Source organism: Agelaius phoeniceus, chromosome 5 (assembly GCF_051311805.1).
Source record: "Agelaius phoeniceus isolate bAgePho1 chromosome 5, bAgePho1.hap1, whole genome shotgun sequence".
Classification (NCBI taxonomy): domain Eukaryota; kingdom Metazoa; phylum Chordata; class Aves; order Passeriformes; family Icteridae; genus Agelaius; species Agelaius phoeniceus.
This window is the reverse complement of record NC_135269.1, coordinates 43,667,707-43,690,224: the sequence shown is the minus strand read 5'-3', so window position 1 is coordinate 43,690,224 and position 22,518 is coordinate 43,667,707. Positions and strand designations below refer to the sequence as shown.

General features: G+C 39.6%; 1 protein-coding gene across 2 annotated transcripts in view; it reads left to right on the top strand.

Annotated features, from left to right (window-relative positions):
* The window catches only part of ANO6 (anoctamin 6), a 79,036-nt gene that overhangs the window by 40,150 nt on the left and 16,368 nt on the right, over positions 1 to 22,518 (top strand). For both annotated transcript variants that reach the window (XM_077178884.1, XM_077178883.1), the window contains exons 3-11: positions 3,147 to 3,275; positions 11,207 to 11,272; positions 12,820 to 13,098; positions 13,471 to 13,584; positions 15,445 to 15,560; positions 15,972 to 16,106; positions 17,416 to 17,521; positions 18,738 to 18,798; positions 22,135 to 22,280. In XM_077178884.1, coding sequence (XP_077034999.1) covers positions 3,240 to 3,275; positions 11,207 to 11,272; positions 12,820 to 13,098; positions 13,471 to 13,584; positions 15,445 to 15,560; positions 15,972 to 16,106; positions 17,416 to 17,521; positions 18,738 to 18,798; positions 22,135 to 22,280 — 1,059 coding nt within the window. In that variant the 5' untranslated portion in view covers positions 3,147 to 3,239. The remainder of the gene's footprint in view (positions 1 to 3,146; positions 3,276 to 11,206; positions 11,273 to 12,819; positions 13,099 to 13,470; positions 13,585 to 15,444; positions 15,561 to 15,971; positions 16,107 to 17,415; positions 17,522 to 18,737; positions 18,799 to 22,134; positions 22,281 to 22,518) is intronic.

The following is a 22,518-nucleotide window of genomic DNA, read 5'->3' as shown; positions in this document are numbered from 1 at the left end:
ATCTTGATCTCTTAAGTATTCAGCCTTCATGAGTCAATTCTTTATTATTTTATTGATATATAAAGTATCCATGGAAAGGCCAGCTGAACAATGTCCTTGTGATTAAAAGCAATGGAGATTACATATAAGAAGTTAGCTCCATAAGTATAAGCTTCTGTGTATCTGGATTCATGCAGTCCAATATTTATTAATCTTTCAGCTATATTCAATTTATGTATGCATAGTGTGTGAAAGAGAGAGATAAAGGTGCATGCATACAATAACAGTTATACACACATGTGAATGACAACACTTATGTAAGTAAATTTATCAGTCAGAATGCTGGTTAACAGGCAGATTTTATTTTATAAATTGTTTTTTATAACTATTGTATATATATGATATATAATTTTTAATATGATAAATTATTATTGATAATCCAATTATCACTGCTTTCTAATCTTAAAAAAGACTACATTTAAAGGAAAAGTACTCAGTGAAATTATGCAAACACAAATTACCATCAAATCCTCTTCTATCAAAACTTGATTTGATGTTTGCTCTTTTCCATGTCTTTCTTTATCTTGAGGACAGGATGTGCTAAAAGATGCCGTGAAAAAAAGTTAAAGCTATTACTACTTTTATGCTTCTGAGTGCTTGACTTTCACAACTAAACTCTGTGTCTTTAAACAGAAGTTATTATGATGTTTCTAAGGTTGCAAAGAGGAAAAAGACCAGTTAAAAGACCTCGTGCTTTATGCAGTGGCAACCCTTCCCCCTGTTATTCATTTTCACAGGATCTGGGCCCTGTGTTTCCACATTGCAGCAGGAGCCATCATAGCCCATGATGTGCCACAGCCTGCTGGGGTCCCAGGGGAGAGCAGCAGCTCCCAGGCTGGGCTCTGTGCCTGCTGCTCAGGCGCCTCCCAGGCTGTGTCCCAACAGGGGCTGTTGGTTGTTGGTGGTGCTTTCCTCCCAACAGTGAATCTTGTCACGTGAAATCATCATGGTTATGCTTTAAATGAGATTGGAAATTATAGCAGCAAGGCTGTGTTTTACACCTGTGACTAGTCCTCAGCAGGAGGAGAGCTTGTCACGGCCAGTTCCGATTTCTTGATAGGACTATGCCAACTTCATCTCTCAAGAATTTAGAAATTCACACCTGTGACTTGCTTTGGCTGATAGAGATACTTGGTGTCATTGTGGTCTGGTGATGTCATCTGGAAATTGAATACCTTTTTTTTTCCTAAAACTTTTTTCACAGTATGCAAGTGTATGTTGATTTGGTGACTGCCTAGGTAGTCTCTAAATCCTATCCCAGGCTGTGAAACTAACATGCAGACTGTGTGTATACTGGCCATATGTGTATGTGTGTCAGCAGCTGCTTGCTGTCAGGTTTGTCACAAATCCCAGCACACAGGTGGCATTCAAAGAAAACTGTTCTATTCAAGAATCTGCTCAGACTTTTGAAGCAACTAAGTCAACAGGACCTGTTTGCAGCAGGTCCTAGCCTTTGCACATGCAACATAAAAAAATTGTGAGTTTAAACTCCCCCGAGTTTATTTAAAATATGGAAATTTTATCATAATTACAGGGGGACACATCTTGGTCACCTGTTTCAGTTCAGCCAATAAACAGTTACAAAATAATCTACAGGGAGATGTTTTGAAAAAAAAACCATGAGAAAATTTGTTTTGGAAAAACTGACATGTGGTTCCTAAAACACTATATGCTCCCTGGAACTTGGGTGTTCCTGACTGAAGACTGACATTCCTCTTGGTTCTTCACAGTTGAAGAACAGCCATTTCAGGCTGCACTGCTGTGGTTTCTGACACCATAACCACATTTCTGTGGTCTTTCTGTGGACCAGACATCCTAGACCTCCAAAACCTGAACTTGCATAGCTCACGAAATTTGGTATGAACTGACAGGGGAATTCCAGGGGAAGGGACATCTGGGAATCATTGCCACATCCACAGAAAATGTAAGAGATTATTCTGCGTCATTTTTCCTGATCTGATCCCGGCTTAGCCAACACTCCATGCCCAGTCAGCTGGAGGCCAAGGCTCCTCTGCAGTTCTGAGTGGGAGCCTTGCCAGCTTTGGAGATGTTCCTGTCTCTGATGCCATGCTGAGTCCCACTTCAAGCCTTCGGGATCAACTCCAGTGGCACCACCTCTGTTAACAGCATGGACGGATTTGGCCAAGTACCTGAGAGCCTGGTGCACATTACATAGCATGACTTGGATAACATTACAGCTGTATATTACCTGAAAGGAGGGGGGTGGTAATGTGTGACATTGCCCCAGAGTACTCTAAGAAACTACAGAATCATTATTCAAGCGTTCAGGTTTCCCTGTCACAGAAGTATCTGTATCGTTTCACGCATGAAATAACACATTAAGATGTTATTAGTGGATATGACAATCTATCCTACTTTCCTCCAGGGACTAGATAATGGCTTATGGATATATTAAAACTTTTGATTTTGGCATCTGTTATAACATGATGGATGTGTGGCACACAACAATGTGGTTTTGCTTGCTGAGTTGTTGCAGATAAAATGAGAAATAAATCCACATAATATGTGTCTGTTTGGAGATCTCATCTCTGCTCTGACCATGTTCTTTGTTCTCTTGGCAGTGGTGGGTTTAAGTAAGCATGCATGAAACCACTGCTTTTTTTTTTTTTGCTTTTTTTTTTTTGCTTTTTTTTTAGTAATTGCAGAGATTCTTACATTTTTTCAGGTAAGGGAACAGATGGGAATGCACTAATTCTGAGACTCCCATCAGGCAATAACAATTTTCTAGACAAACTGTCTAATGATATGTCCATGATGGTGTACAAATTACTAGACAGATGCATTATTTGGTACTGGTGCTGCATCCCAGTACTTCTCTCATTATGAAAAGCCAATGTACCATTTTTAAAGAAGAAAGTTAGGTCAAGGTTCTGTTGATTTGATGTCATGCAGAGACCTGACAAATTCCTCTGGATAATTTATTTTTCTTCATTTTACTCTGTGCGACTTTGTCATTTTGGGCTTCCTGTTACACAAGGCTGATTTCTGTTGAATTTCTGTGTTCAGTGAAATACTGTGTAAACGGAAGCAAGTAAGGAACTAGCAAGTAAAGATCTTCATATTAACCTATGGCACCTGCCTTTCAGGTGGATTTTGATGATAAGCCTGACTCCTTGTTCTTCAAAGATGGGCAGCGAAGAATTGACTTTGTTTTGGTGTATGAAGATGAAAGTAAAAAGATGACTCATAGGAGGAGTGATCGTAAAAAGCAAAAGGTGAGTTATTTTTCATATACTGGGTGTTAGAGCTGTGGGCAGAAAGGACAGTGCCCTCACCCAGAGCAGCAATTGCTTTGCCTTATCCTCAGAGTACTCTTGGGAGCTGGGAGACTGAAGCCCAGCAAATGAGCAGGGAGGGAACAGGGCTCGAGCTGCCAGATTGCTGTGTGGGTGGGCAGAGCACTGCACATCGTGTCTGTCAGTGTGTGCTTGGGACCTCAGAGCACCCTCCTGGATGGGAGGCCACCCTTCAGAAGATGTGAGCAGGAAAATGCCAGTGTCAGGTTAGATTTAGACACCAAGATCTTCACACTGGGAAAGTTTTTCGTACCTATAGTGATTCAATTAGGCCCCTAATGGACTTTAGTAATAAAATCAGAGTATTCAGGGGAACCCGAAGGAGGTGGCTGTCCAGTTGCACCAGATCACAGTTATGAAGCTGCTGACATTCTTCTGACTTCTGATAACATAGCTAAGTTAAACAAGGGAAATAACTGCACATCTGCCACCAGAATTTTTCTTGTATAATTCTTTCCCTTGGCACTTCAGCAGCTTCGCCCTTGCTAGAGACCTTGCAAAGTTTCTGACTCAAGCCAGTGACTTTTTGATGCTCCTTAGCATCCACAGCTCCATAGCTCCTTATCAATGAAGCACAATAATAGATTAAGTATTATTCTTTAATCATTTCATCAGTTTCATCAGAAGACTACATTCTTTATGGCACACAGTGTCACAAAAACGAGCTCAGCCATGTCACTGAACTGTCTGAGAAATAAGCATCCATGAGATTGTTCCCTTGGCATCTACACTCCCCCACCCACCCACATCCTCCTCTGATTCAGTAATATCCATGTCCCAGCAGCAGCCTCTGGTAGAGAGAGGCTGGAACAAAGATATCACTGAAAGCAGCTTGTATACAAATAATAATTTGCAGTTAGGAAATAGAAGAGTAGGAGTAAAAAGGCCTGTAGCTAAGTTGGTTGATACTCATTACACAGTGTTGTTGTTGGCATTAGGAGGACAGCCATAAGGAATGTCGTTAGTAGGGTTTGAGGGAGTCCTGCCGTGGGTGGGTGTTGTATTACACATGATCACAGGATCAGCAATATAAATTAATTGAAAGAGGTAATTAGACAAAAAAGCTGCCCCTTTGGAAAGAATTGTTTTTATCAATTAGCATTTTACATTTATGTTTGTAATACTTGGCCATTGCCCAAATATATTAAAAATATAATGAGCATCTTTTCTAAGTAGTGATGGAAATTAAATGTGAGCAGTGGAGTAGTATTTTCAGTGCAGCATTAATGTTAAGACATTAGCCAGAATGAAACCATTAATAATTAGACCAGGAGATTGTGGGTAGATGCTTGCATAAAAACTTTACTTTCCAAGGTCTTAGTTCCACAAAGATCTGCAGCCACGTCGGCTCTGTGGTGTGCTGAGGAAGAGGAAGCAATCCACCTACACGCAACGCGTGTGAGGACAAGACCATATCAGACAAGTGACCAGATAGGGGGAACACTGAGCGGCTGGGGAGCAGTTCTGTGGAAGAGGCCCCAGTGGTTTTTGTGGAGAGCAAGCTGAACAGAGCCAACTGTGCAGCCTGACGGCAAAGTGGCCAACAAAACCTGTATGGACAGAAGTACAGCCAGGAGAGTGACACACGAGCCTAGGGTGACTGGGATGTGTCAGAAGGAAGCCAAAACCAGTATTTCCATGCATAAGTAGAAGCTGAAGCAACAGGGGGACTGTGCACGTATACCTTATATCTGAGATTGAAATTAAGATTACATTTATGGTGCAGCTTTACATCCTTAGAATTCCAGGAAGGAAATTAACATTTTGGCCTATCACAGTTCCCAGAACGGTGTGGGGTTGGTACTGCCCAAGATACACTCAGATTTCCTCAATGTTGGCATAAAACCTACTTTATAGCCTGTCTTCACTGACATTGTTGTTGATTTGGTTGTAATTTTTTCTGAGAAAAATTGCTTCCACCCTTGTGATGAAATGGAACTAAAATAAGGAGTATTGCCATGTACAATCAGTTTTAAATGCTGCATACATCACTGTCTGATCAATGATGAACTGAAAACACCCAATTTTATAGGTAGCATCTTGTGTAATTCAGTGTGCTTTAAGCATGATTAGGTTCCTTGCCCGTGCTACTCTTTCTTTGACTTCCCTGGCAGTTTTATAGAGGTATTATCCAGAGCTTTATTGTGCACAGGATTTGGATACTCCAGTTTACCAAAATATAGAAGATTCAGTGAAGTCTGTTCTTGTAGGGCGATATCCTCAAGTCACTGGAATCAGGAACAAGTTTTCTGCTGTTTGTGGGCAATGTTACAGGTCTGTGAAATTTAGAGATTTGTCACTGGGAAAAAATCTGTCCAACACACACAGCACCCCACCCAATTGCATGATGTGGAAGTCACTTCAGAATTCAAATTATTAGTGGACACCTGTAGATTTCTGAAGGGAAATGTTTTGTGTGCTGCAGTGGGTGGTTTTTTTATGATACATTATGAATGTGGAGGAGTCCCCAAATTTTTACTGCGTTTAGACAGACAGGATTTGAAAATCAGGCCACAACCTAGGTATCCAATTGACCAGATTCAGAGAAACAGGGCACAGATCCATTTGTTCTTCTGCAGCAAGAGAAGACTCAGATCCTGGGAGTATCATTGTATTGGATTTGAATGACTTCTGCTCTTTTTCTGAATAATTGGATAAATGTAATGGAAAGGTCCAGCATTAGTTTATAGTAGTAAGCAATATTCTTGGGAAAATAGCTCAGAGGACAGCAGGAAATAAAACATGGGTGTGATTTGATGGAAGGAAAAAAATATATGGGATTCTGAAGCTCTTGGAGATCCACAGGGCTTCTCTTATTTTCATCTGTTTCTGAAATCTGGTTTTGGGTAGGCAAAGTCAAACTAATGAAATGACAGCCTCAGGGAAGTGTCTAACATAATTTATAGATGCAAAAGATAGTAGGTAAGTTTCAAATATGCAACTCAATTCAAACTCCAAACTTTTTAAAGTTGGTATACAATTAATTTTGCAAGCACTAGCAAAAATGAGACTGCCAGGAGAAGATTCCAGAAACTGTACCTTGCAAGCAATTGAAATTCTTGCTCAAAGCCTATCTTTTAAATCTACAGTTTATGTACCCTATTTGTCAGGATAGCTTACCATCAGAATAGAATTTAAATATCGCCAGTCTCTTCAGGAATGCTCCCAAATACCAGTTTCATCTATTGAGGTCCTCAAGGAGCTCACTGTTGAAAGTCAAAGGATCAGGGCCAGAAAGGTAAATTCAAGATAAATCAATGCAGAATGTCATTTTAGTCCATCTTCCATTTTAGTCCATTTCCCCCCAACAGAAATAAACAGAAAGACTGTCAGTAATTTAAATTTGAATGTGAGCAAAACCTTCATTTCCAGCCATGGAGGAATCTGTGCTTCTCAGTAATAGATGTATTTATTTTTTTTTCCAAATTGAATGAAACTATCACTCATGGAGGATATTACACACATCTTGTTTGGGTTTTTAAGTACAGTGTTTCTGACAAATTCATCAGAGCTGGAGAATTTTGTTTTCATAAGCAAACAATGAACAGTTCCTGCCTCTATACTTGTCTAGTTCAGAAAACCAACAACAGTAAAACCACAAAAAGAAAAAAAAATTACCAAAAATAAGCTTGTGTAACTTTTCAAACAAGAATTACACTTATCCCACTGCTTAGCATGTGTCATACCTGCAGTGAGAGAACAGCACTCAGGTTTACAGTAAAAGGGTATCTCTGTGCCATTTTATGCAGTGATGTGAGGCAGTAGAGAATGACAGGCTCTGCATGCCTGTGGTGTGCTCAGCCAACCTACTCAGGAAGTCTGATAAGTATGGAAGGGACCTTTGGCACTGAGAGGAAGGCGGCCACACCTGCCTGCATCTCAGCTGGATGGTTTTGAAGCAGAAACTCACTGAAATAAAACCTCTGCTCCTGAGGCAACCACAAACCCCAATGTTACTACTTTGGAAGGAAGGATGACAGAAGAATATGAAGGCAGATAGAAGGAGGAGTTACTCTCCAGTTACTACACACATTTGTAAGACAGAAATGGGTCTTTCCAAACAGGCTGACTGGAAGCTGTTGTTGAGGGCAGGGCTAGACTGCAGTATTACCAGTTCTGTGCAGTCACGGATCAGGTTGCAAAAAACCATGAAGCTGGCTTAAAATCAAAGGGTATATCAGAAAATATGTATTTGGAGTTCTTTGGGTTTGCATTTTTGGGGGCTTATTCTCTATTGCATGTCCTGCTTCTCATTTTTATGATTGTCTTCAAACATAAGGGGAAGAAGCTTACAGAGCCAAGCTGCTCAGTCAATTAGTTTTCTGATGCTGACAGCTGGGACTGTGAGGAAAGCTTCCAAACACCATCAAAGAAACTGTGAGGCAGCTAATATTGCTACAATGATCCTCTTCACTTCCTTCAGCTGTTTTTCATAGGGGAGGCTTTGGGCCCCATGTACTTTCTCTTATTGACTGTGATTTATCTGTTGCCTGTCAGATAAGGCAGAGGAGGCTATTCAAGCTCTCTTTTTTATTTAGGATTTTTTCCCTGAACCCCCATGGATATTGTGATAGGGAACTTTCCTCTTTGCACAAAAGAAACTTAGCAAAGATATGAGTTGGTGTTCTTCTGTCATTGTCATCAAAGCAAGTCTTCCCTACCATTTACAACACACAGGGGGAAAGATGCTACTGGTCTGCTACCAATTTCCAGACCCACAATCTTGTTAATCTCCTCAACTTGGCAAGACAATCACCAGAAATTGAAAGCACCATGGTGAAAAAGGAGCTCACGAAAGCTGATCCTTCCACATGCCTGTAATACTTGGCATTTACTTACATTCTGCTTTCATTTTCTTAAGACTGTGTATGATTATGCATCCTAGGTGTCTTAGTCTATTGACTAGCCATTCAATCATCAAAACCTATGTCAGATTTAGATCAGCAGCATTACCATGATTACTTTATTATTGCAACTTCGGCTTGCAGGTAGCTGAGCAAAATGCCAGATACTAAAATAAACTTTGGATGGTCTCCACCTTCCTGCCTAATAAACTGTTATATCTATATACTGTATTCCCCAGTGAATGCAAAACTATAGATTCCTCTGGGTAAAAGTCTAGCTCCTCCATAGATCATTATACACATAATTCAATCATTTATATAAAATAGCAAAGCCCCTAATTAGCAAAGCCTCCCAGAGGCTTTTTTTCTCACTATTTGAATTTATGCATTATTAGAAACCTTAATATTGTCAACATTCATCTAAGATTTTGAGGGCAAAATTAATTTTGGGAACTTATTACCATAATCAATTATTAAAGGAATCTGATTAAAAGTTTTTTAAAAATAGTATTAGACTTCTACAAATGAGAATTGCTCTGCATCTATTTTTATGCTATTTAGAAAGAAAATCAAATAGGTATTTAGCCCCCTGCCTGTTTTATTTGCTGGAACAAAGCAGAACTTGGGTTGAAATATTTTATGACTGAGTAGTATTCACTTTAGAAACAACCATGTGAATATGGAAGAAGCAAAGAGGTGGGATGAAATGGCAGAAGAGTTACTACTAGAGTGACAAACTCCTGTGTGTTGTGTACTACATATATTAATGAACTGGGAAGAGGGTTGAGTTTTGATAAAACAAAAATTGAAGGGGAAATCATTATATAGTTTACTTAGAAGCCAAGGTGGCTGAAAACCTTTAGCTTTAAAGGAGACTGGAGAACACTAATATCTATGAAATAGATAGTGAATATCTTGAAAATGCAAGAAAATATATTACTGCAAGAGAAACACTCATTCACATTTGTGATTTTAAGTTAGAGCTGTCAGTACAACAAAGATAATTAGATGTACACACACATCATAAATGTCTGTATTACACACACATATATATATACAAGGAAAAAATAGAAACAGCATTATATTGTCACCAATAGCCAAGTGAATGACTGAGACATGGAGAGATGCCTCCATGGAGAGTGCTATCAAAGTCTGGGTTTGTGGTTTTGTCCTGAAAAAAGCAAGGAATAAGGAGAAAGGTGATAAGTATTGATGAGAAAAAAAACCCAAAAAAACAGGTTGAGATATTTGGCTCTTCTTCTGCCTAGCTCGAGTAGAAGGTGATATTCACTGGAATAAAAAGGCAGAAAACCCAAAACAGATAAGAAAAATGCTTTTTCACAAAATATGAAATTAGTCTATTGAGATCATTTTCACATGCAGCTGCTGCAGCTGGGAAGTAACAAGCTATAAATGGGGTAGGCTGTTCATATTGTTATTCAGTTCTATAATTATTAATTTCAAGACTTGCTAGAGTTTTGGAAAAATAGCATTTTCTTGTTTGGGGACTTAAAACCATCTTAAAATATTCAAGAACTGGATGAAACTTATTTGGGTATACAACTGACCTGTTCCTGTGGAACTTCTGAAGATTTTTACCATTTTTACCATTTGCTGGAGCATCTTTTTGCCCCTAGAGCAGGTGAGCCTTGAGTCTAGCCCTGAGGACCACTTTCTTCGTACCTATCAAAGTTCCCAAGACTTTATCTAGAGGGTCATTCACTGACTCTGGTCATCCATGGTAGCAGCAGGTCTGGATCCTGTGCACAGATCTTAAGGCAGCTGGAATTGCTATAGAGAATCACATGACAAAAAGCACTGGGATCTTCTTCTTTAAGTTCCTGTGGTGGGAGATGCCAATTCCTTTAAGCACATATTAATCAACAAAGAAATTGGCCAGTGTCATGAAAGGAATCTGGAAGTAAGAAAGTAGTATGCCCAAGTCATTCCTCACTTCAGCCCTAGCCCTGGTACAGGAATAAAGCTCTCACCTTAAATTAAATTCATCTTCTTCCAGCAAACTGCTCACTAAAGAGCCCCAGCCCCAGCTACCTACAGGTGCCCCCCATTACCCAGGCTGGTATTTTGACATGCAGTCTGTAGTTCAGGGAGAGCTGGCTACCCTTGACTCACATAATCAAATAAATCATTGAGAAACTACCCAGTTGGTGCAGATAGCTTTAAATTTGATTGCTTCACATGAAGTTTCAAAAATTTTTTGTTAATCCCATATGGAGTTGTACATTATTTATTTGAGGGGAAAGGGGATGTTTCTGTGTTTCTTGGGAGGAGGTCATCTGTATGGAGAAGCAGATTCAAGATTGGAAAGACGTTTCAGGTTTTTTGTCACTCACTATCTGCCAAGTGCTGGTAACTATGAGGTGAAATTAAAATTAATGACACATTTGATTTTTACTGAGAAAAACTTGTTATGTCCTTCTGGGGACACTAAATGCTCCTGGAATAGCACCACTGACTCCACAAGTACTACAGCTCTCAGCTTCTTCCTTTGAGAATATAGTCCATGGACTAAAATATATTGGGATACTACGGTTTGAACCACTGTGTGAACTCATATGATTACTGTGAAAGAAGCATAAAGTTACAGGTTTCTGGAAGGAGTGTGGGGTGGAAAGCATTTGAGATGAAGACTTTCTAAAGAAAGATTAATGTAGTTCACTTAGTGACTAAAGGCAAAAGAGATCAAAATTTCTGGAGCAGATTTACAAATTTTCAAAATCTGAGTCATACTTACACCTCTGAAATATACCAGAAAATGAGAGGATAAGTTCTCCACAATTGCATTTGAGGACAATATTGCATATCAGACAAAAAAACTGATCCAGATTAATTAGTAGGTAGGACTGTACATATCACCACCAGTAGATATCAAGTGTTATAGAGATAACATAATGAAGGTTTTGGGAGGCAATTCCATTTTTCTATGCATACATTTTTTGTGAAATTTGGAACAGATGTTTTACAGTGTTCAATATCTTTTAACAGAGGAAGAGACAAGTATATGAATCAAACCTGATAAACAATGGCTTGCAACTAGAAGCGACGAGGTCGGTGAGTGCTATTCTCTGTGGGAATGGCTGTTCTGAGAGCAGAGCTGCCAGGTGGGATTAAGGAAACTGGATATATTAATTCACTGTAAGATTTCTCTCCCCTCAAGAAAAAAAAAAATCCCACCTTTCTTCCATTAGCAGTGTCTTTGAGATCTGATGCAAAATCTTTTTTAACTTATGTCGGCTCCTTCCTCTGCAAAATAAAAGAGGGGAAGCTGGAAGATTACATCATGAAGCTGGGAGATTACATGGGTCATGTTTGCTCAGAGCTTGCAAGATAAAAATTACTGTCTGTAGCCTGCAGAGAGGTACTTCCCATACTCTGGCTGTGTAGTACAGGTGGGAGGCTAGTGTGTGTCTGGGGCAGAATGGCCCTGCCAGAAGAGCAGTGCATGACCCTGCTTCTCGAAATGCCGCGATGTCGCCTGCAGGCAGTTCAAGAGCACTGAGGTAATGCACACCAGCTGCAGAGCTGCTGTCTCTGGCAGAGAGGATTATAGCCCCTCCAAATGCCTTCTCTTTTTTCCTACCCTGCAGGACTGCAGTGCTCCATCTGTGTCTCCCTCTCCAGGACAATCACTCCAGTCTAAATTTGTTGTTGTTTGGTAGTCTATAGTGAGGTCCAGAAATGGTCGCTTTGCCCCTTCCTCCCAAATTACCCAGAATCTATGGCATCACAGTATTTATTTGTCTGCTGTGAGGGCTCCTGCTGCATGTCCAAGAATGCAGTCTGGTTCTTCACATTCATAAAAAAGTAAATGCTTGCTGTCTGGAAGGCTGCTGCAGACCTGGTGCAATACTTACTTGTTGCAGTCTTCAATAGTTCTGCTGTGATTATGACTGAAAAACATTTGAAACTGGACATTTCCCCAGGCTGGATCAGATATCTGACCAGTGCCCCTGAGCCAATGAGCTACATAAGGAAATTTCATGTGGCTGACACTCACTAATGCAGGGCAGCAGTAGGACTACAGGCCACATGTGGACAGGAGGCAGGAGTGGCTGTCAGGGTTCCCACTGCATATTGCTGCTGGTTTGGCCATTCCCCTGGGGGCAAATGTGCCCCATGCTGTCTTCTTCAGCAGTTTCTAATTTCCCTTTCCCTCTTCCCATTCTCTCTAGGAAGCTTGGAATTCTTGTTGCCCAGGAGCACCCATGAGTGCCTAGCCTGCTCCCATCACATTGGGTTGTAACTGAGCTGCTGGGGAGTTGCTGGCAGCTCCAGAGCCATGCCTGCCCTGTAAAAGTACAAGTAAAAAGAGCCCTAATGACCCTGTATGGGCAAAGTGTTACACTTTTGCTGTGTAAAGTACTTGGCAGAGATGTAAACATTAAGCATTAAGGGAAGATTTAACTTTTTTCTATACCTTTATATACCTTCATTTGCATGGGTGTTTCCTCATGTCAGTGCTTTTACAGAAGCCAGTGATATATTGGGATGGACAATGAATGCAACTTTGCATCTAGATAGCATCTAGATAGCTCAGGAATTATTAAAATGAGAAGTTCTTTGCTTGCATACTTATTTTCAATATTCTTTCATCTCAGGTTTTGGATGAGAAACTTATTTTTGTGAAGGTGCATGCACCTTGGGAAGTGCTGTGCACGTACGCCGAGGTTATGCACATCAAATTGCCCCTGCAACACAATGACCTGAAAACCCGAAAGTCAGCTTTCAACTGGTTCAGTAGACTCTTCAGGGTGGACGAAAATATCATCAAACCTGAGCAAGAGTTTTTCACTGCCCCTTTTCAAAAGGAACATTTGTCCAACTTCTACATCCAAGACAAAGACACGTTTTTCAATCCTGCAACCAGAAGCCGAATTGTAAGTCCATAAAATATTTCTAGCATTTACCTATAAAAAGAAACTAATCCTTTTATCAAATCAGTGTAATTATCTCAGTAGAACATCCTAAAAATGTTTGGGATGCAACAGTCCTGTGTGATTTATTAAATAGCCTGGGCAATCCAGAAGGAAAACTTTAGTTACATTTATCCTATTTCTCTTCCACCTGAATTTAAATGGTTTGTACACCCTGTGCAATTAAGTCTCTACACTGCTTACTCTTTCTTAACTTGTATACTTGTATACATGTATATAAATTATATAATTTGATTGTATACTGAGACAGATATAGCTGGATATGATTTCTTTCATGTTGCAAGAACACAAAAATACTTTTTTTTTAAATTTCAGGTTCATTTTATCCTGTCCCGTGTGGAATATGCAACAAAAAATAATGTGAAAAAGTTTGGCATTAACAAATTACTGGACACTGGAATCTACAAAGCAGCATTTCCCCTTCATGATGTAAGTCTGGTGCTTGTAACTAAAATACACTTTGAAATAGAGGTCTGAACTATATCTAGAGGTCTGAACTATATCTAGATATATATATCCTCTAGGTATATCAAAGGACAGAAGCACTATACATTGCCTTATTTCTGGACTGGTATTAAATCTACATAGAAGAACAGGATGTGGTTTTGCTAAAGAGATTTTCTTCCAAAGCACTTTTGGTTAAAAATGTGTTTCTATAAATGAAAAACAATATATTTCACTTGAAAGTTCTTAGACTTGTATTTTCTGGGAGATGTATTTCAGTAAAGTACCTGGACTGAGAGATAGTTCCCATGACACACTGCATTATCAGTCCTAAATCAATGTTTCATTAGTATGCAATTTTCCAATATTAAAATTCCTATCAACATTGTTAATAAAGATGGAGACTACAAATCTCATTTTAGGATGTGTGAAAGTCTTGCACAGTGAGAAGCAGTCCCTTGGTTCCCAAACATTGCAGCACACATGCATGAGACTCAGGTTTCTATAGGAGGACACTGCCCAGCCAGTCCAATGCCTCACAGGTGTTGTCAGAATCTTGCAGAGAAAAGCTTCACTGCTTTCAATTTCACCTCGCAATAATAAAAAATCCAGCTTTTGCAGCTACACTTCTGAAGCTTTTCAAATTATATAATTTGAATAAGAAAGTTATACTGAAAATTGTTTTGCATACTGAGGCTAGCAATAGCACCAAAAAAAAATCAAGGAGAAAAAAATCAGATTTCAGAATATTTGACAAAGAAACAACTCCATGTGAGGCTGTGAATGCAAAGTGAGCAAAGACTGAGGGCTGATTTTCTGTATTCTATCTATTGCATAACTGCAACATCCCAACTTGTCCCCCTCAGAGCCACCATTCTGTGTCCAAGGTGTGTTCTGTCGAGGAGACATTGAGAACATGGGAGGTCAGGAATGATAACTGCTTCAGCCGCATGGACTTGGCTTAAAATATTTAGGAGGCCTCCAAGGTTTTCACAGAAATTTTTAAGGCAGAATCAAGACAAACCATGTTTCTTGTAAGTAATCAAAGATTTACAGAATAGAATTCATATAATTTGTGACTAGCCATTTTTAAGGTTTCCTTTTAAAGGTTTAAAACCTGCCTTGCAGGATATTTCTATCATAGCAGGGGAAATTTGGACTCGGTATGACTAGTAATAAATTACTGTCTTATACAGTTGAAATTATACATAACAGCAATGCTGAAAATGCAAAGTAGCAGATAAATTTCTACAAACATTACTCATGTTGTTGCATCACAGATATAGAATGGAAAATATCTCAAACAAAACAGGTTTTATTGGAATAGCTTTTTTAATAGCCTACTAAGAAATACAAAGATTATCTCCATGTGGACTCTCTTTTAAATTTAAAACAGAGACTAGAGGCCCTGGATTTTTCTCTCAGTCTTTCCAGCCTGTATTCTAGTACAGTATTGAAGCAAAGCACGTGTAGGATGTTAAAGCTACTTAAAATCCATTTTAGTTCAGTCCTGTTCTCTAATTAGAATGGATCCTTTTTTATTTTCTATTCCTAAGTGCCAAGATGCTGACATGTGCTTAGATTAAGTTCATGATGAGTCCCTGTTATTTTCAGCTCACATATGTACAGCATTTACTTTAGCATTCAGTGCCTTTCTGGCAATCTTCTATCCTGAATCCTGGTGTGCTCTCAGAGCTGCTGCTCCTTTTCCTAGCTTGCAGAAAGACTGTCTAAAAGCTACTCCAGACTGTAGCTTTGTGGCATAGAAGTCATCTGTAGAGATGAGAGATGAGCAGCTCTGGTTAGAATTTAGTGCTGTCCTCTCATGCTCGTTCTGTTTTGCAGTCAAGTTTTAGGCACCTGTCGACTGACCCCAGCTGCCCAAGTGAACGATATCTCCTCTACAGAGAATGGGCTCATCCTAAAAACATTTTCAAACTGCAACCCCTGGACTTCATCAGGTTGGTGTAACTGGCACTGGACTAATGCAGGGAGAAAGAGAAATCTACATCATAGGCCTGGTTTTGGGGAAGTCAGAGACACAGGTCAGTTCTGAGGGAAGATACATACACCCAGATCAGCTCATGCACAGGAGCATAATTTGAGATTGGTTTCATGATGAGCTGATTTATGAAAAGGCAGCCACTTAAAATTTTTCTTTGCAAGCCATGATCTTTCTCTTTTTCCTTCCCCCCCCCATTTCTATCCTTTTACAAAAGCATGCAATACTACTGCAATCCCAAACTTGAAACCAGAGGACTATGACAATATGGGTTGGCATAAAATGTGTGAAATGAAGAGCCATTTGAAACAGAAATGCAAATTTACTTGCATTTCAGGAAAAAAAAAACCAACACCTTTCTCCTCCACAGGAAATACTATGGAGAGAAAATTGGCATCTACTTTGCTTGGCTGGGCTTTTACACAAATATGCTGACTGTGGCTGCAGTTGTAGGAGTTGGCTGTTTTTTCTATGGATACCTGACAAAGGACAACTGCACATGGAGGTACCTGGTTTAATATCACATACAATTTTGGTCAGTCCTGTACACAGAGGGACAGTACAGGGCTTGCAAGACATTGCTTAATAAAGGAAGCAAAATTAAAGGGCCCAAGCACAACTGCCGTGGTGGATTTGAAGGCAAAGGCATAAAATATTAGATCAATAATGGATATCCATGGACCATTACAGTGATAGACATCTGGGAGTTTGCTATTTCATAATTTTATTTCTATTTTGCATGAGGTTCACCATTGCTGGTGTAGAAACACAAAGAAAAGAGTGACAATCAGAAGTCAATACGAATTGGCATAATACATAATTTTCACTGTGGTAATCCTTACACTAAGTACCCAAAGATGTTAAAAGTTTCTTTCCTCTACTTTGGGAAAATATAGGAAGAGAAACAGCACAGGGGCCTTCAGCTGCTTAGGATACCTTGGATCTATCCCAAGGCATAGCCATGACACAGATCCTCTCATCAGAACACAACAAAATTCAATCATGGCCAAATGACCCAGGGGAAAGAAAATGATGACATTGTGTCAAAGGACCTACAGACCATACAGTTGTATATCCCTCCTGGAAGGGTGTTCACATTCCATGCTGAAGGGCTTTTCCACAGCTCCACTCCTGTGCCCAATTTATACCCATTTAGCTTTTTGCCAGAATTATAATTCATTTAAGCAGCAGCTCCCTCCCTGGTGTTCACCCCCCTGATGTAAGGTAGGAAGTAATTACATTACCTTTCGATCTCCACCATGCTGGGTTAGTGTGTGTGAGATGGCAGTTCTTTTGCCATATCTTAGGGGATAGATCTGTAAACCCATGAATCCTTGCAGCAGCTCCCCTCTGCACAATTTCCAGTCTGATCCTGTTTAGGAGACCACAGGGACTAGGAAGTCCTTGTGGCTCTGCAGCTATTCCTTGTTCTGCTAGGCAGTGCTGCTCTTCCTTCTCCCTTTAGACTTGCTACAACAGCAAGCATAAGCATGCAACTGTGGGTTTCCTACTGAAGAGAGTTAGATCTTTTAAGAGCTTTATTTAAGAGTTTTGTTTTTAGTGTGGGCAGTTTTGAGAATTATCACCATGTACAAGGGATGGAAATGATTTTCCTTTATGTGTCATCCATTTTTGAGATGAGGACTATGAATGGAAATGGGGATATGTTGCCAGGGCAAGGGGTGGAATTCTTCAGTGGAGATCACTGGTAAATTATTCCCTAATTCCCTGAGATTATTGCACTGTCTTCATGTGTGAAAAAGGACTAAAGAATTATTTAGTGTTGGTGAGTGACTGACTAGTTTTGTTTTTAGCCAAGAAGTGTGTGACCCCAACATAGGAGGTAATATCATAATGTGCCCTCAGTGTGATAGAGCATGTACCTACTGGAACCTCACCATCACTTGTGAATCATCCAAGGTAACTCCATTTACAGCTTCTAGACACACTTTTGGTCTTTAGTTGCACTTTCCCTAGTACTACATATAAAACAATGTTGGTCCTCCATCAGCATCCTGCAGAACTGCTAAAGATGTGCAAATAGTTGCTCCTTTTGATACAGTGACTCAACTTCAAAAAGTAACAACAACATTAATTGCTCCAACTTGATCTAAGATGAAAAATTTAGTCTTTTTTTTTTTTCACTTTGCTGCCGATACTTGGTAGGAGAATAAAATGTTATTTCAATTGAAAATTGTTTTCATTTGGGGGTACTTCTTTTTGAGGGAAGGAAAGATTCAGTTAAAACCTTGATCCTCTGAATCAATTTTTCTAAGGAAACATTTAAAGCTTGTTTTGACATTTCTAATTTCTGCCTCCTCCCTGCATGAAGAAGTTATCTGGATCTATGCCTTGAATTTGATCCGTGTTGCCAAGGAGAAGATGGGTACAAGGGGAGGCTGGTGTTGGCTATGACAGAAGCTGTCACACAGCCATGTCCTGTTGTCTGCTCTTTATTCCTGTCAAAAGGAACCTCACTTTCTTTCCCCATTACCTTGTCTCACTAAGCTAATGTTAGCCTTTCATCATTCCTCTCTGTAGATTCAGTCCCAAAACTGCAATTTTTCAGCTATTAATCAAAAATCTTTTTCCCAACTTTAATGTGTTGCATCAGCACACTTACATAGTAAAAGAAATAAGATTGCAGGGAAAAGGCTATAATGGAAAAAAAAGGGAGATAGTGACCACAAAGGTATTTCATCAGTGTAGTTTTACTAACTAACTTATTTGTTATCCTGCTTATGAGAACCAGATGTGCCCATGGCCTCAGTGGCTGTACTAAAAATCCATAATTCTATCCTGAGTTCCCAGACCAGAAGCACTGTTTTTCCTCTTAGTAAGCACCAGATGGAAGGAAGTTTGATAGCACTCCATTTTACTATCACTCTTAATTCATATATGGCTTTTATTTTTAATTCTGAACTTTGCATTTAATTTCCTTTATTTACTGGAGAGTGGTGTGCATGGACAGAAATTGAGGAAACACTATCCACAAGGGTTGTTTATGAAACTACACAAAAACTGAAAATCAACATTTTCAGTAAGCAGCTTCTGGGTTCTGTTCTGGGTTAGTGTAGAAGAATAAAAAATGGTCAGTTATATTTTAAGACTTTTTTTTTCTTTTCCACTTTTCCAGAAACTCTGTATATTTGATAGCTATGGAACACTGGTGTTTGCAGTATTTATGGGAATATGGGGTAAGTCAGTTTCAACAACTGTGGTTTGTTACCTAATTTTGGCCAAGCCTCCAGCATCAGCCAAGGATAAATTTGCACTGACTTCATTTGCTAGCACTTAGGAATTCACTAGAAGGTAGTTCCATAGAAAACAAGCACATTCACAGGAACTCATCACAAACAAACAAAAAATTGTAGTCTTAAAAATTAGTCGTCAGTATCTTTTCTGTTTTGATGACTTGAAGGAAAGTCTGAGAGAGGTGGTTAATACTGCTACATGTTCATCCAGCAGGAGCCAGCCACATGCTTAAATATATCTGTCAGAGGAGCTGGGTTTTTTCCCAAAGACTTATGGAGATGATATTCTTCTACACTACAGCTATTAACAGCTGTGTAACTGCACAATGCAATTGAAAAATAGTCATTTGTTATATTTCCCAGGAATTTTTTCCTTCTGTCTATAGTTAAGAAGCTGATTGTAAAAAGTGTAGTAGGTTATAAGCACTAGATTTATCTTTTAGCAGAGAAAATATATATGAAATCAGGATGTTTCCCACAGGTGAAAACACTTGGTGCTATATTCAAGGGATTAGGCAAGGTTTATTTCCCTAGAAAAAAATTATTTTGTTCATATTAGCAGCTTTATTAATTGGCTTTTATTGCAGTGTCTTATCCACTAATTGTAGAAGTTAAGTTCCATGTTAGGTCTGCATACCAGTTGTTATGGAGAATGTATCTCATATAATATTTTGAATTCATATATAGGCTGACAAGAATGCAAAATTTGCTTTCTTTGGAAAACATATTGTATTTTTATTTCCTTATGATGACCTAAAGTGCTTCAAAATAACTCTTTAAAGAAATGTAAGATGAAATGTATAACTTCAAAAGGAAGTTTTTTTCCTAAACATATGCTGAAGTCAAAATACCAGCAGGGAATTCACTAAATTAAAAGTTATTAGAAGTTTGATACTAATGTAATCTTCTCCCATCACGTCAAGAGTTAATTTATTGGCAATTTGGTTTTTAATTAAAATTGTGCTTCCTGTTTTGAAGAATGGTTCCAGGAGCAATAATTACAAAGTTAAGCTTCATGGTTATAGAGATGGCTGCAAGGTCTATTAGTATTCTTGTTGTAAGTCCACTATATAAAGAGGTGAATTATATTACAGAAATTCAGCCAAAATTGTACTGCATCCAAATGACCCATGGTCCTGGTGTAATTCCAGCTGTAATTTTCATCTTGCTCTATTACTTTTTTAGACCTCCTTGTCCAAAACAATTAAAATTAATACTAGACTCTTAGATATATTATTGCATCATTAGCATCAATACACTTCTAATAAGAGCATATTTTCTTGTGTGTATTCCCTTCAAAAATCTTAAAGCACTATAAAACACCAGGGAATTTGGCCTCAGGAGTTGGCCCTTTTTATACATTGATGCTCTGCCAATTCTCCCTTTGCTGGTAAGACTAGATTGGCAGAGGTCATGAGCAAGAGGCAGCTTCCACTTCACTTGCTGCCATTCCTGGATCCCCTCCCTAAGCAAGGTCAGTTAAGCCCAGAAATGTTCTCTAATGGAGGCACTTCTTGTCAGACCTTGGTGACACAGCTTCAGAGGCAGAATACCTGGGCCAGCCTGAAGGGCAGTGTTGGGGAACACACAAAAGGGGACACCATTCAAAATGACATGAAATGACTGCTTTGATCTCCTGATTCTGAAATGTCATGTGTTTCCACTGTTGAAACAGTCTTGCTTCAAAAATAAAAGGAAAATGGCAAATCCAGGAGGAGCTCCTTTCCTGCTCTGAAAGACACAACACAGCTAATAGGGGGCTGGGAGAGTTGTCCCTGTGTTGTGTGCCCTTCTGTCCCAGTTAACATATAAGGCTACCATCACAGAAGGAGTCCCTGCACTTCTGGGCTCTCCAGCAGCAGCTGAATTTGCAGCTGGAACAAATCAGTGTAGCCTGTAGGTTCCTGTGATTTGGGCTGGGCAGCAATTAAAGTTTTATGGAAGACTAATGTCCTTGCTCTGCAAGAGAAAGCAGATGAGATCCTCTGGTCCTCTGCTTGCAGTGTCCTTGCTGCTTCCAAGCATGAAGGGGTGGGGAAGTCCTTGTGAAAGCGGCCCCTGAGGAATCAGGGGAGCGGGGTTTTCTGGAGTTTTGCATTTGCAGATGCCAAGGTCATCTCACAGCCCGGCCCATGGATTTTCCTGGCTTTTAAATGTTTCAGTTGGGGATTTTTCAACCACACCTGATTTTAGACATAACCTTTAATGTTTGGACTTGTAACTGCATGCCGCTGAGGTTTCATCATTCAGAATGAGGGGCCAAACTAGTAAAAAAAAAACCCAAATTGTAGGATTAATTACTTACAGACAATGAGAGTAATGAAAGTGGAGTGATTGGGTACTACTCCTGGAAACAGTGCTGCAGAGCCACACCACTCATTTAATCTGAGACTGCACCCTCTTCAAGAATGAAGCATCCAGGTGTGTGCCAGGGAGCATGGTTCTGACACCCAGCATCCTGAGCTCCTCCCAGCCTTCCCATCTGGGTTTGTCATTGCCTCTGCTGCCAGATCTGCCTGTGTAATGTCCTGGGACAAGGTCATGAGTTTGGCTGGATTCATGTTTAACTGTTATCACTTAGGCATCTGGGTACCTGATCCCTCAGCACTTCCAGCTGCAGGAGCACAGTCCAGGAAAACAGCTGGCCCAGCCCAGGGAGTTTCTAAGCTCCATGCCATATGAAAGAGCTGCAGTCTCTTCAGGTTTGTGCTAGCAGAGCAGGAAAGACAGCTGTATTTAAGCAATTTTACCTGAACAAACATTGGTTTTGTAGCCTGCAAATTGATAACTTGTCTATGCAAAAATTGCAGCGTGAATGAGCATGAGCTCTTCCCTGTGACAACTTTTCGCATACTGAGTTTAATTTTTCTAGAAATCTGCATTTTCCAGCATTTTGTCTTCACGTATCCAAACAAATTAGTTTCTTAAGTATCCCATGTTAAACTTTTTCAAAGCAGTCTGTAATATAAAATCCAAAGTACTCATATTTTGGCCTTAGGCAGAAAGAAAATACATAGATAAAGTATATACATTCTCTAGCATGTGGTTACACCATCATTTACCTCAGGTTTCTCATATTAAAGTATATATACATCCAAAATCATAATTGCATATAGGAGTAGATCCAGTTGTTTTCACCCATTGCATTAGCCAATAAAGGTTTTATTCCATGTCTGTGAAAAGCTGTATGGAATACTGAGCCATGTGTTATAGCCCAGAGGGGGCAAACAGTATCCAATACTCACATGGTATTGCTCATTTTGTCTATCCTTTGGATAGTTACCTTTTTTTTGGAGTTTTGGAAGCGACGGCAGGCTGAGCTGGAGTATGAATGGGACACAGTTGAGTACTTAGAGCAAGAGGAGCAAGTTCGCCCTGAATATGAAGCTCGCTGCACTCACGTAGTGATGAATGAAATCACACAGGTAAGGAATATTTTGACAACTGGTGTAGGCATGCTGTGAGCTGACACTGTGAAAATGGTGACTCAGGACTGGAGCTTTATAAATCAGCAGTGCCTCAAATTGATAAGCTGCTCTGAAAACAGTGACTTGATAAAGTACAGATGCAGGGAGAGGGAATTGAAATCTAACTGAAAGCACTTTAAAGTAGTTGCCTGTTTGAGGACATTGAACTGCTGAGGTTCCTCTGTCTTAAATAAAC